Consider the following 13821-nt stretch of genomic DNA (forward strand, 5'->3'; position numbering starts at 1 on the left):
GTCTGTCATTATTAGTATTGCTGATTGTGAGAGTGTGAGTAGGAGGTGTTCTAAATAGTTGAGGAAGGGGTCAATTGACTGCGTGTTTTGGCTACATCTCATGTATACTGAAGCCACATAAATGCGGCCAAATGAGCCTTCGAGACATGCACATGCTGCGTATTCTGTGCATAGTTTGTTTATCTTGGTGACTGTTATTTGTGGGTCTAGGATAGTAATGGCCGCCCAGACCCAGGTTCTTGCATTTCCTCCTGTACCAGTAGTTTCTGGGTTTGATGTCACCATTTGGGATCCAAAGGGCAATCCTTTTACCTTTCCTTTGTATGTATAGGGTTCTTGTAACCCTAGTATTGTTAGTTTCTCTTCTGTAGCAATTTTAGAGAGTCCGTTCATTACTGATATTGATCTTTGGCAATTGAGTTGCAGGGCTTTGATGTGTTCCATAACTTTAGATGCGTATTCAGCTTTGTCAGTCATAGTCCGTTCTGGCTTTTGTTTGGTCAATGGCTCTTAAATATTCAGGACAACTCTGGTCTCTGTATGTGTGTTGATCACTCTTCTTCCTGTTCCTGCAATTAGGACAGATGGGTGGGGAGTCCTTCTTTGGGCATTCTGTGGTTCGGTGTCCCAGCACTCCACAATGATCGCAAGTATTTTCTGTTTGCTTGCAATATTTGGAGGTGTGACCATATCCCAGACATCTGTAGCATCTGGTGACAGTGGTGAAGTCTCTGACTCCATGGGCCGTCCAACCAATATAGACTTTCTCTACTTTTAGGAAGATTTTCCTGATATGGCCGGGTACTTCAAGTACCCAGTGTTGTAAGTTCTGGGTGCGAGCCTTCATTTTAAATCGCACCTTTATTTCTTGTAAAAAGGTGTCGTAATCCAATTCTGTGTTGCTGAGGTTCTTGTGGAACAGGTCCATAAGAAGTTCTTCTTCATTCATGTCTGTACTTATGTTATATAATACTATTGTTGGTTTCTGCTTTCTTAGAGGATCTACTTTTAAGTTACGATCTCTGATCTTTTTGGTCTGTCTGAGTATGTCTAAGTCAGAGGAGGTGGCCGTTTCAATAATTACACCTCTTTCTCTGATTTTTCTGATTGACTTTATCTTCACACTTCGTAGCTCTTCTTTAAGTTTGGTTGTAATTTCTTTCTTAACTTCTTCGCTTGTTGCCAGACTCGACTGTTCATCTGCTCTGACAATAATTACATGTTGGGCCTGTGGCTGAGGAGGAGTTGGCACTCCAGCCAGTTTTGGGGCCACTGCTATTGCGGCGAAGGTGGTCTGTGATGAGGTTATTGGCTTTGTGATGGACATAAGGCATCTTTTTTCCAGTGCTGTGAAAATTTTTGTGATTTCAACTACTGTTGTAGCCAGAATATTTGGGTCTGCTTCCAGCGTATGGATCAATTGTTCCCTCAAGGTAAAAACACCCTCCACTGTGTCCTTTGCAGTGGCCTGTGGGGGAGTTGAGGTGTGAACTCTACCCGTTTTGGTGATTGCTGGAAAGTCTTCTTCAGCAGTGTTCAGGTTGCTGGTGACTGGTTCCTGTTCGCAGTCGTTAGGGGTTTTATTTTCAGTACCTTTTCTAATTGTGTGTGTTTGGGCAGTGTTAGAGTTAGTATTTGACCTCAGCTGGTTGTTAGTAGTTGTATTGTCTCCAGTGTCATTCTCTATTTTGGGTGGTAGGTGGGAAATGCCAGCAACAGATGTGCTTGGCTCCACTTGTTTGTCATATTTGGTTTTGTTGTCAGTGGTTTTTTCCTTCTTTCCTTCCTTCTCTCTCTGTTTTGGTTTTACTCTTGTCTGACTTTGTTGGGGAGTTGTGGCTCCTTTGCACCCTCCAGCAGATTTAGTTTTTTTGCTGGTAGGGGCAGCCAGTTGCTTGCCAGTCTCCCTAGCAGGGGTTTTTAAGGGTTTTTTCCGACTTGGGGTCCTAGATGTTTTCTCATACATTTCTATTGAGGTTGCATCAGAGTCGCTTGTTGTATTTGTCGACTCTTCAGAGGATTCACTAGAAGTATCACTTGTTGTGTCTTGTTTTTTCATTTCCTTCCCCAGTTAGGGAGGGTTTAGCCGCCAGAGGGCGCAGCAATGCTATTGTATAGAGTACCTTGTGTTGTGTACACCTGCAGTCTCCAGGTGTGTTTAAGAGGCAGGCACACCTGAAGTTGGAGCCCCCTAGCTCAATTAGGGAGGGAGTTATGTAGCTTTGAAGTTAGCTGGATGAAAGGCCAGTGGCACTTTCCATCCCGCAGAACATAGAGTTCTCGTTGTATGAAGTTGAAACTTGGTACCCTGACAGGTGAGGGCACAAGGAACCACCACACTAATTTTTGTGGGGATCGGACCACCCGTTCAAAGGTTATAAGTGATCTCCTCTCCTGTCCACCAGGGGGCGTTGAAACTCCGGGGGGGATGAAGTAATTTTATTCTCTCCTCATATACTAAATATCAAACCCCTAGGACCATTAGGAGCTGAGGAATATGTATGTAAGGTTAGTGCACGTAGGGTTCCTAATGTTTTGGACACTGTTATACACTTTCACCAATTTCACTCTGGTCACCATGGAAACCAATGTACATATTTGATAACTCATAATTTCACGTGGAACGAATATTAAAACATGGGTATCACTGTTACTCTTAATTTTAATGAAGATGCACCTTTGAGTGACACAAAATGTCTGCCTATGGTGTGTGTATATACTTACATATAATGGCGGCCGCCAATGGGGGCATCCATATTGTATGCACGTAGCTATGGCAACAAGCAGGGAACCCTGTGATAACTGTTGTGTCCCCACAGCAACGTCACGATGGCTATGTCCAAGCTTCCCGCCAGTTTCTTTGTCTGGACTATGGGGAAGAAGGCAGTATGGCTACCATTGCTATATGTATTTTTCCTATGGAGATGGGCAGTGCCAAAGTTTCAATTTTTTAAGGCTGGCTATGTGTGCTATTTCAATCTGAAGGTGTCCCCAGCATCACCAACAACCTCCCTGAGTTCCAAAAGCTGAAGGCACTTATTCACCACTTGCATGTGGGAGTAAGGCCACTACAAAAATTTAATACTGCCAGCCAAAAACCATAACGTTAAGTGAAATTCCGTTTCCATGTTAAACTAATGGCCAAAGTGATATTATAAACGGAATTTTAAAAAGCTCGCCGTTGCGCTAATTTTTGTCTGGCAGCCTCAAATAAAGTTTCAGTAGACTCACCACATTGAGATCTATCCAAAGATGTAATCCTTTTGATGGTATGAGCACTTAAACATTATTTTTTAAAGACACTTTTTAGGAGCACAAAAAGACACTACATTGCTGTATACAACTCAGACCAATATATCTATAATATGATATGTCCATTTTCTTGTAGAACAGGCAAAAAAACTAGGTCTAATGTAAGGCATTAGATCTTGTGACCTCCCAAATTTTGAGGCCACCATAAGTTCCCCCATGTTGCACTACTAAGTAATACTTCTCTAAAGAGGGAAGAATAATGTTATTTATTAGTGATGTGATGCCATCCACTAGATGACCAGTGCAGTGTTTACTGGCACCTCATTGCTACTAATGATGATATAACTAGCTATATGAGAAACAGCGAGGTGTAAAAACAAGTTTCAAAATGTGAGCTAATTGATGCTCTCAGCCTGTCAATAAGTTTACAGTATATTCATATAAATTATGCATTATTATGAAATGCAATAAACTAGTGGTACACAAACTGGTTAGTAGATTATCATTTGACTCAAGGAACCAATAGTGAAATTATAGTAACCTTATAATACCATGATAAATCTGACTAAAAAATGAATAGCAAATGCTTAGAAAACGGTACTCACCTTGTATAAATCTGCAATAAATTTTTTTTTGATAGATGCTGGTTAAATTTAGGTTGGAAGAAGCATTAAAAAGAACTAAGACGGGGAATGGGGTGAAAATATTTTAAACAGATTTTAAAATGAGCGCAAGGAAGTAGAAATGCAGATCTCTAATCCTTGGTTGTCATAAAGAGGTTGAAAGACGTAAATGAAAAAAGAGAGAAGACCGGTGGTGCCAATTGTCATTACAAAGGACTTTCATGAGTAAACCGTCATCAGTTGGCAAATGGAAGAGAAGTGAGTGCGTGTTGTATTTAAAGTTTATCTAAACTCCCATGATGCTCTTTTTGACACGTGGGAACTTTAGCCGCGAGAGGTTCCAAGCCGGTGAAAGGTTGAAGGGAAGTTTAGCGTTAATAATGTTGAGGGCTTCATACTGAAGAATTCTGTAGCTCAATCTATGTTTAATAATAGTGATGGCAGAGTCAACAAGGGGGGTGTGGTTGTGGGTTTGAACATGGGTTGTTAACTCGGTGCAGGATTGACTTGTCTTGAAACTGTTGAAGTGGTAGTATGCGCGGGTATTGGAAGTTTGTGGAGGAACCGAATTTGGTGGTAGTGCTGCCGATGTAACAGGTGTCGCAGTTCGGTTGGCATTTTATGAGATATATTAAGTTATTGAGATTATTGATGGGATATTTGTGTGTATCTTTATAAGAATTAAATAGGGAACCTAGTTTATTGTAAGTGGAGAAGGTGAGGGAGATTGGAGATCTGCATTTCTACTTCCTTGCGCTCATTTTAAAATCTGTTTAAAATATTTTCACCCCATTCCCCGCCTTAGTTCTTTTTAATGCTTCTTCCAACCTAAATTTAACCACCATCTATCAAAAAAAATTTATTGCAGATTTATACAAGGTGAGTACCATTTTCTAAGCATTTGCTATTCATTTTTTACTCAGGGAACCTTAAAATAATTTATAATTTTCAGATTATTTTGCTACAGTAAAACCTCACTAATTTAGACTGCCTTCTTTTATATATTTTATTTATGCAGAATGGAGATTTTTTCTAAATGAGAATTTAACGATATAGTTCTAAACTTTCTTTGTCCATTCTTTACAGAACAGGCAAAAAAAAAATCTAATGTAAGGCAAGAATCATCTTTCAAACTTTGAAATTTGTTTTTTAATCTCTTAACATCTTTCATCTTGTGAGTTAAACCATCACTGAGTTGTCAGATGCTGTACTGATGAAGGGCCTTGCCTCCCACTAGTGAGGATCAAATAAGAACCGAAATAGCATTCTGGAGGATGACACTACATTACTAATAAGCAACAAACTTACCTTTTTAGAGAAGTGTTATTTATTAGTAGTGCAACATGAAACAACTCATGGACAACTTTATACCATTCATATCTGATGCATTTTTTAAAAAAAAAACGAACAGAAAATTTAATTTACATAAACTAGTGTACTATACTTACTGAGTAGACAAGGCAAAGAGAGTCCAACAATGCAAGCCGTTTGTTATCATGAGGAACTTTGGATGTGTTAATAGTCACAGATAATCTAAAGAGAGGTGGGAAAAATTAATATATATATATTAATTTCCTTCAGAAATTCTCATTCCAAACTAAAATAAAAGTAACTAAATTAAAAAGTTCTATGACAGCATTCAAATATTTATACATCTTAAGTTCATTAAAAGAATGTTTTCTTTTGCAATGGAAATATTAAAATATTTCCTGTAATGGATGAGAATAATTCATATGGTTATTCATTTAGACCAGAAGATCCCAAAATGCAGGGTGTCCCCTTGGGGAGTGCACTTGGGGGGGGGGGAAGGATTACATGTTTATTTATTTGGAATAGCACATATTAGTGATGCTTAAACACTAGTTCACCTGTATGCAGAAATACAAATTAAGAATTAACATGAACTTACAATAACAACATAACTATTTTACAGCTTTGAACAAAATATAATAATATATGGATAATAACATAAAGACAGAGGTAAATACCCTTGGTTAATCTTATTTGAACATAATAGTTTAATAATAAAATTTTAAAAAAAAGTTACTTAGCATGCCAGGAGTCAGCTTCCTGAACAAATATTTGGGAACAAAATATCCACCCGTGAAGATTAATTAGTTTAGTTTCATACTATGAAATACCAGACTCATAGATGAATAATCTGTTCTAAGAAGAGGCAAGGAGAATGTGTACTGATAACAGGAATTTCCTTGAGGAACATGCCAAAGAATAAGAGTTAGGTGAGCATGAAAGTCAACAAAACTTTGAACTAAATTATAAATGAAACAACAAGACTGAATATTACATCATATAGGAGCAATTAAACAAAACCTGTTATATAGAGCATTGTACTCTCTGTGATGAAACTCAATGTGTCTCTTGAAACAAAGAAACAAATAAATTTGATCTGAATGTTTGAGTACGTCAGAAAAATTTCTGGGATGGAGATCAAATAATGGCACAACAGTCAGTGACAGAAAAGATTAGTTGCTTGAAAAGGGTCACTATAGCAACCTTGCTATTGAAAGCCAAGAGAGTGCATTTAATGAGGTCAAGAAGCCAAAAATGCTTTCAGAACAATGAAATTTATACAAGCCAATGGATGAAGATCATGATGTATGGTAGCACCAAAATTTCTGAAGTGATCAACAACTCCAAACTCTTCATAATCAACATGATAATTCAATAGTATTAAAGGTTTAAGCTGATATGTGAAAAAACCAATACAGCTTGCACTTACTTGTATTTAAAGACATTGTCTTCACTGAGTCAATATGAAATGAATTCAAGACAAGACTGTAAAATATGAGCATAAGAGATTGAATTGATAACTATGTAGACTCTGTCATCAACAAACATTTGCCACTTTACATCAAAAAGGTTGTTGTGAGGTCATTGAAATATACAAGGTGTGGCAATAAAGTTCCCGGGTTGGTGCTGTTACAGTCATGTTCAATGAGTTTGAAAATAAATGGAAGTGGTATGCTGTAGTTCAAACTTTCTCCAACAGGTGGTGGCACAGAAATTGTCCAGTGAGCTGACAGCTTGCAAATAACAACCAGTTTCATTAGTAGCATTAATGTTCAGTGTCATGATTTTGAAATGGAGCAAAAACGAATATCAAATTTTGCTTTCAACTGAGAAAATCTGCAACAGAAACACATGAAACATTAAAAAATGTTAAGTTGTACCAATGTATTTGAATGGTATAAACAGTTAAAAGACAGATATGAGGATGTTTTCAAGGACCCAAGAAGTGGGCATTCATCAACCTCTTGAAGTGCGGACAGAGTTGCAAAAGTTTGGGAAATTGTGGCAAGAAATCTTTGTTTGACCGTCAGAATAATGGCTGATGAGTTAGATATGAATAAGGAGATGATTCATCAAATTCTGCATGAAGATTTAGGGGAAAGGAAGGTGTGTGCAAAATTTGTGCACACAGTGCCTCACAGATGAGCAGAAGCAACTCAGAGTATCATCATGCAAAGACTTCATCCAGACTTGTCAAGACAATTCTAATTTCTTCAACTGTATTGTCACCAAGATGAGTGTTGGATATTTCAGTACAACACAGAGGCAAAGCAACAGCATGCAGTGGACTTCAAAATCATCACTAAGGTCCAAAACATTTAGAGAAGTCCAGATCAGAGGATACTGATCGTGTTTTTTGACAAACAGGGTGTGATTCACAAGGAATATGTACCTGAAGGAGAGTTATTTATGCTGTGTTCAACTACTTTAAAAAGCACTGAAGCACATTTCCCAGTTATGGCTGCAATTTTGAGAGAAAAGCAGCTGGATCTTGTTGCATGACAATGCCACACTCCCACACATTCCACACTTCTTGTGAAGACATCTCTGACGAAATATGGTATTATAGAGATCACCATCCTACTCTCCTGATCTAGCACCAGTTACTTCCTCTTTTCCAAGATGAAAACTACCCTCATAGAAAAGAGATTTTGTGATGACCAAGTAAAACATAACTGCCGAACTGAACATCATCTCTTTGGATGCCTTCGCTGACTCTTCAGAAACTTTTAGAATGGCGTCATAAATGCAATCAGGTGATGATTACGCTGAATAAAAATAAACACATTTTTGAGGCTCATTCACTTGATGTTCTTTTTACTGCACCAGTCCGAGAACTTTATTACCCCACCTCATATGATGAATGGTAGAGGGGCCAGAGGAGAGCCCAGGCACTCTGCAAGAGGAAAAAACAGTAAAGGATGAAACTCCTTTGAGAATGACCTTTGCCGACCTGTTATACAACAAATGAATTATACAATGAAGTAAAGGTAGTAATGTTCCATAAGACAGTAGCTTCAAGTATTTATGAAGCACTTTTTTAATGAAATATGGATACATGATCGTACTATTTCATGTATAAAGCACATTTTACTTCAGTCTTTGAGAGTTTTTATAAATTAAAAAACATTTTTATAAATTAATATATATTGAAATATATATTAATTTATAAAAATGTGTATACACGTAACTAAGTTATGTTAAATCTGTTTATTTGCCTTTGATTTGGAAGATAGGGGCATGAAATTTATGATTATTTTAAGGGGCAACATGAGATTTATGAAATGTTTGGGGGGGAAGCACAAGGTATAAAAGTTTGGAAACCTCTGACCAATGTTTTTCACCCTTTTACTTCCAGATATCCCCTTTTCAGCAAACCAAAAGCTGTAACCTCCCCCCCCACTCCATATTATAACAAACTTTATTTCCTTCTCTGTTTGAGACTAATTTATTTTCAGACATCATGATCCCTAAGTTATTCTTTGAGATTCACTGCCCTCCCAACTCCAGGAGCAATGCACTGGCTGAGCATCACTGATTTAGAGTAGCTTGTAAATGTCCCTCATTTCCCCAAACACATTTGATACCACTGTATAATATGCATAATTTATGGATCTTAATACTTAAGCCCATTAGAGTCTTGGGGGAAAAGTAGAATAGGATATATAGGAAATTCTTGCAGGTACCAATAATGCACAGGACTGAAAACTTATAAAGCCAGCAAAGACAGATGTTCCGATGTGAAAGCTCAGGGCTTGTCAAAAAATTTTTTGCATTGCCGTTTCTGATTAACTCTGAACTCGCAGACAGAGGTATACCATCTCAGCTGGCTTTCTAAGTTTATTTCTATCAGTGCTGCAAGAATTTTCCATGGAAAATAATATTCCCATATTTTTTTCTATTATAATATACACAAATCAATACACCTTGATCTCCCCCCCCCCCTCAATAATGCAATAATGCATTATAAGAATGTCACTATTTTTTTAAAGTTTTGTTTTCCATTAGTATCAAAATATTAATTTTCTGGCCAACAGAGTGTCCAGCATTGAAATTCTGAAATTAATGATATGAAATTGTTAATTTTTGTTTAAGCAAAACTTCTTTAAATTTAGCCAAAATTAAGAATTATTTGAGGTTAATTACTAAAATAATTAAAACATAAAAAAGATTACATCCCATCTCATTAAAATTGCATCGTATTCCCTATATTCTACAGTTAAATAAATTTATTTCAGTAAAAGCAGCTATACATTCAAAACAAGACAGTTAATATATTAAAGAAGTAATACAGGGTGTCTCAAAAATATTGGTACAAACGTTTAGGGGAGGTGGGTAACATCTAAAGGAATGTGAATTGCATAGGAACCCATAACCGGAAACATCACGGGAAAGTAGTAGCAGAGGCACAAGAAGCAGAAATGACAGTAATTAGTGGCAAACATTTATTTGACATAATATTAACAATGGAGTACGAGATGGATGCATTTCGTGATGTTACAACAGATGCTCGAAGGTTCCACCATGAGATGCGATGCATGCGTGACACCGACGCACACGGTCGAACACACCTGGAGTTTCTTTGACAGTAGCAGCAGCGCAGACGAGTCTCGCCACAAGATCCATTTCCATCTCCACAGGCGATTCATACATGATAGATTTGAGGGCCCCCCACAGAAAGAAATCAAGGCTCGATGAATCAGGTGTGCATGGGGGCCAGGCAATGGGTCCACCATGGCCAATCCATCGACGCCCAAAACGCCTGTTCAAATGGTCACGAACACACCTTCCATAATGGGCAGGCGCTCCGTCATGTTGAAACCAAATGTTACATCTCACATTTGCTGGAATATCGTCAAGTAACCCTGGTAGAACTTGTTCAAGAAAGATCCGATATTTAGCGGAGTTCATGCGGGATGGTAACAGGTATGGGCCGACTAAACAGTCACCGACCATACCTACCCACACATTTATTGCGAAGCGATGTTGTGCCGCATGGGGGCGCACAATGTATGGGCTAATCCATACACTAGGTGCATGTCTGCCAGCTCACAGTTCATATATTGATGCATGCTCTTCGTGCGGCGACTACTGCTTGAATGAGTAAACCAGAAATTTTCCCTCTCGCGGATGAACAGCGCTGTGTACCGACTTACGGTGACATTTCCGGTTATGGGTTCCTATAGATGTTACCTACCTCCCCTAAACGTTTGTACCAATATTTTTGAGACACCCTGTATATATCCAACCATCCTTTTAAAATATTTTTTAATTCTATTTTTTTAAACAGAATCAATCACCTTTGAGCTTCCTCTTGATCTTTCCAGTAGAGAGCATCATGTAATGCTGTATTCAAAAATGAAAGATTTTGCCAGCAATCACAACTACATACCTGAAATACAGAATGATAAATGGTTGGCATTTTATATCACTCTTAATTTTAATAACACTTCACATTTTATCAATCATTACTGATAATATATTAAATAAACAGTTCAATTAAATTAATCACTCTTGAAATATGTGAAATTAATAATGCTACAACTACAGCATTATAAATTTAGGTAATTACTACCGTTACCATATGAGAGGGGGAAGAAAATTAACAACCCAAATTGGCGATTACTTCCTTCCGTACATCTCCTCGAGGCACCTCCGAGCCAGGTGGGTAGGAGCAGCAGTACGTAACACACGCTTCTTGATTAGACCGGGGTCCGAGCCTGTGACCACCAAATACAGAGGATGAGGAAAGGTCAGGGAATGACCACCGCATATCCCCAGAGCAATATGGCCTTAGTTGCTAATGCTCCTAAAAACCAAATAACAACAACATCTGCCCGACAGCTGCTCGGCCCCACAGTAAGTTGTCTTCCTTTGTCTTGGTCCTTCATTCTAAATTCCTCTTGTTTAGATTGCAATATTTTATTTTTCTATTCTTTTTATTTAGCACTATTCTTTTTATTTAGCAAAAAAATTGCCAAAAGATAAGTTTATGAATGGGTATAAATGTTTAAAGTGAACAACGAAAAAGATCACAATAGCAATTTCAGGGATTGCTGTGACGTTTTAACAACTGATTTTTTTTTTTTTTTATATTCTCGAAAATGATCTAAATCCCAATATCACAACAAAAAATATAAAAAGTCATATAATTACTGTATGCCACATGTGTCCTGTAAAATTACTGACATCGTTGTAAAACTTGGATTTGAAATCCTAGAAATCTCTCTTATTGTCCTATTCCAGGTCCTTCAGATTTTTGAACAATTAAATAAGGATTTGAAAGAACACTGATTTTGTGAAAAGTAACTGATAGAAGTACTCCAGACCTGGATAGATATGTAGAATAAAGAGTCCTTGTAGGAAATAAAAATACAGGAACAAATGATGGAACTATGCTAGTTAAAAGAATTGGAGATTACACTGAAAATTAATTTTAAAAAAAAAATACTTTCTATCTGATGTACCACTTTTTTATAGTAAAATAATGGTAGTCATTAGTAAATTAATGCAGGTTACACATAATTTCCTAGTCAAAAAAATCACAAAAAAAAAAAAAAAAAACTCTTACCTTTCTAAAGATTTCAGAGTAGAATGAAAAAAGGACATCGCCTGCTTCCATAAGGAAAAATTTCTAAAAGCATATAAAAGTATTTTAAAAACTGACCATAGAAAGAATTTTTTTGTACATTATCTTAAAAACCTCTAACCTTAAAATTTAACCTTTATAATATGGCAAAGCCAAGATTATGTTATGTTGTAATACTTACTATAGTTATTCTGTTTAATGTGAAGTATTCATGAGTTTAACATCAGTATTCATCAGTATGATAATTATTTATATTATATTTTTTGATGTTCACTTCATATGGGTACTGATCCAGATAACTTCTGACCTTTTCCTAGCCACAAGCCTCAATTAACCACTGCAATAACTTATTCCAGAAAGTAACAATTGCTGGCTAAAATAAAACTTCATATAAATCTTTTCATATAATTTGAATTTATGATCCCTAGTTCTACTAGTATCATTTAATTGTGAGCATTTCACCTTCGTTCATTTTACTAACCCCTCTCAGAGCCTTATAGATCTCAATCATATGCCCTCTAAGGTATTTTGTTCTCAAGCTGTGTAGTCCACATATTCAGTCTTTCCTCGTATGGGACTAATTTCCCAATCTCACCAGCAGCATCACCCATCTTTTGATCTTCTCAAGAAGCTTAATTTTTTTTTTTTTTTTTTTCAGCTGCAAAAATTTCCTTATATGGGAGATTATGACTTCCCTATCTCTAGAAGAAACCATTTCAAAAAATCATTGACAGGACACCATGGGCTCTTCTTGCCACATGTCTACACAGCACAGAAAACTTTGTGTTTGCCAGGATTGTAACCCCCAAAACCTCTTTTTCCTACTGTATTTTTTTAAATTAAATTCCTCCTGTATAAATTATTTAGGCGTTGCAAATTCCCCGAGTGGGGAGGAAAGGGATGTTTACTGACCTAACATTTCGATAGCAACCTTGCTCTCTTCTTCTGAGGATGTAATACATTAAAAGGAACATTTTTAGGTAAATCATGATATACAGTAAAATATAAGATTAAAATAAGTTTTAATATATATATACACGTACAGCAGACTCCTGATTAACTTGCCCCTATAGGACCGGACCTTAGACGGGATAAATGAATGGCTGGTTAATCCGAAAACACATGAAAAATACCATTTATAGGTTGTAAATTAAATAAAAAATATATACTGTATACAGCATATTCTATATAAATGTTTATTAAACATTTACTTAGATAAAAAAAATCAGTAATATTAATTTGTCTTTTTGATTTAAATTCGTTTTTTGAAGCAAAGTTATGCCACTTTTTCATAAGAATTATATCAATGGCAGATGAATTATCTTGCTGTTCAATATATTTTATCGCAGTTTCAAGCACTTTCTTTCCTTCTGAATGACTTATTCTTTTGTTGTTTTTATCTCCGCTCACAGTTTCTGGGTTCTCTGGTTCTTCATCTTCCATCATTTTTCCTTGACTAACTGCTTCAAAAATTTCATCTCGTTTAACACATTTCATTCTCTAGAATGTTATCGCCTACAAGCCATTTATTGATTCTGAATTTATCGATTTCTGTTTCTTCACTGGTCTCTTTCTTCCAGGTCTTTGAACTCTGATAATTGTTTCAAATCATTAAGCAGAGCAATGTTTCGTGGTCTGTCAGATTCTCAGCACATGGCCCTTTGTCCAGTTTGCAGTTCATTTTTTGACATCAGGCCATAGTTTTCTCCATGACCTCACAAACGTTGATGACGGCATTTCCTCAAAAGCAGATGCCAACATGTAAATCACATCCCTGATGTTAATTTTCTTAAAGGCTTCAGCGAGTTCTGTTTCTTCACTGGTGGTCTTCTCAAGAATTTCTGAAAGAAGTTCTTCTGTAATGCCTTTTCAGACTAACTATCACACCTTAATCCAAAGTTTTTGCATGAAAGATATAATGCCAAGTGGTAAAAACACCACCTTGATGTCATCAGATAGGTCGATGGGATGTGTCGAAGCATTGTCAAGGACAAGAACAGCCTTGAGCAGTAATTTCAAACGCATTCAATGTGCCTTAACTTTTAG

General features: G+C 36.8%; 1 protein-coding gene across 1 annotated transcript in view; it reads right to left on the bottom strand.

The window, feature by feature from the left end:
* LOC150075287 (gamma-tubulin complex component 5-like) overlaps nt 1-13272 on the bottom strand; it is a 51526-nt gene extending 38254 nt beyond the window's left edge. The window contains exons 1-3 of the mRNA XM_090388432.1: nt 13186-13272; nt 10487-10578; nt 5324-5408 (exon numbers count right to left, since the gene is read on the bottom strand). Of these exons, the coding sequence (XP_090244558.1) occupies nt 5324-5408; nt 10487-10578; nt 13186-13272 (264 nt within the window). The remainder of the gene's footprint in view (nt 1-5323; nt 5409-10486; nt 10579-13185) is intronic.
* Between the last annotated feature and the right edge of the window lie 549 nt (nt 13273-13821).

The sequence above is a fragment of the Mastigoproctus giganteus genome, chromosome 14, assembly GCF_048544385.1.
Source record: "Mastigoproctus giganteus isolate SK-2022 chromosome 14, ASM4854438v1, whole genome shotgun sequence".
NCBI lineage: Eukaryota > Metazoa > Arthropoda > Arachnida > Uropygi > Thelyphonidae > Mastigoproctus > Mastigoproctus giganteus.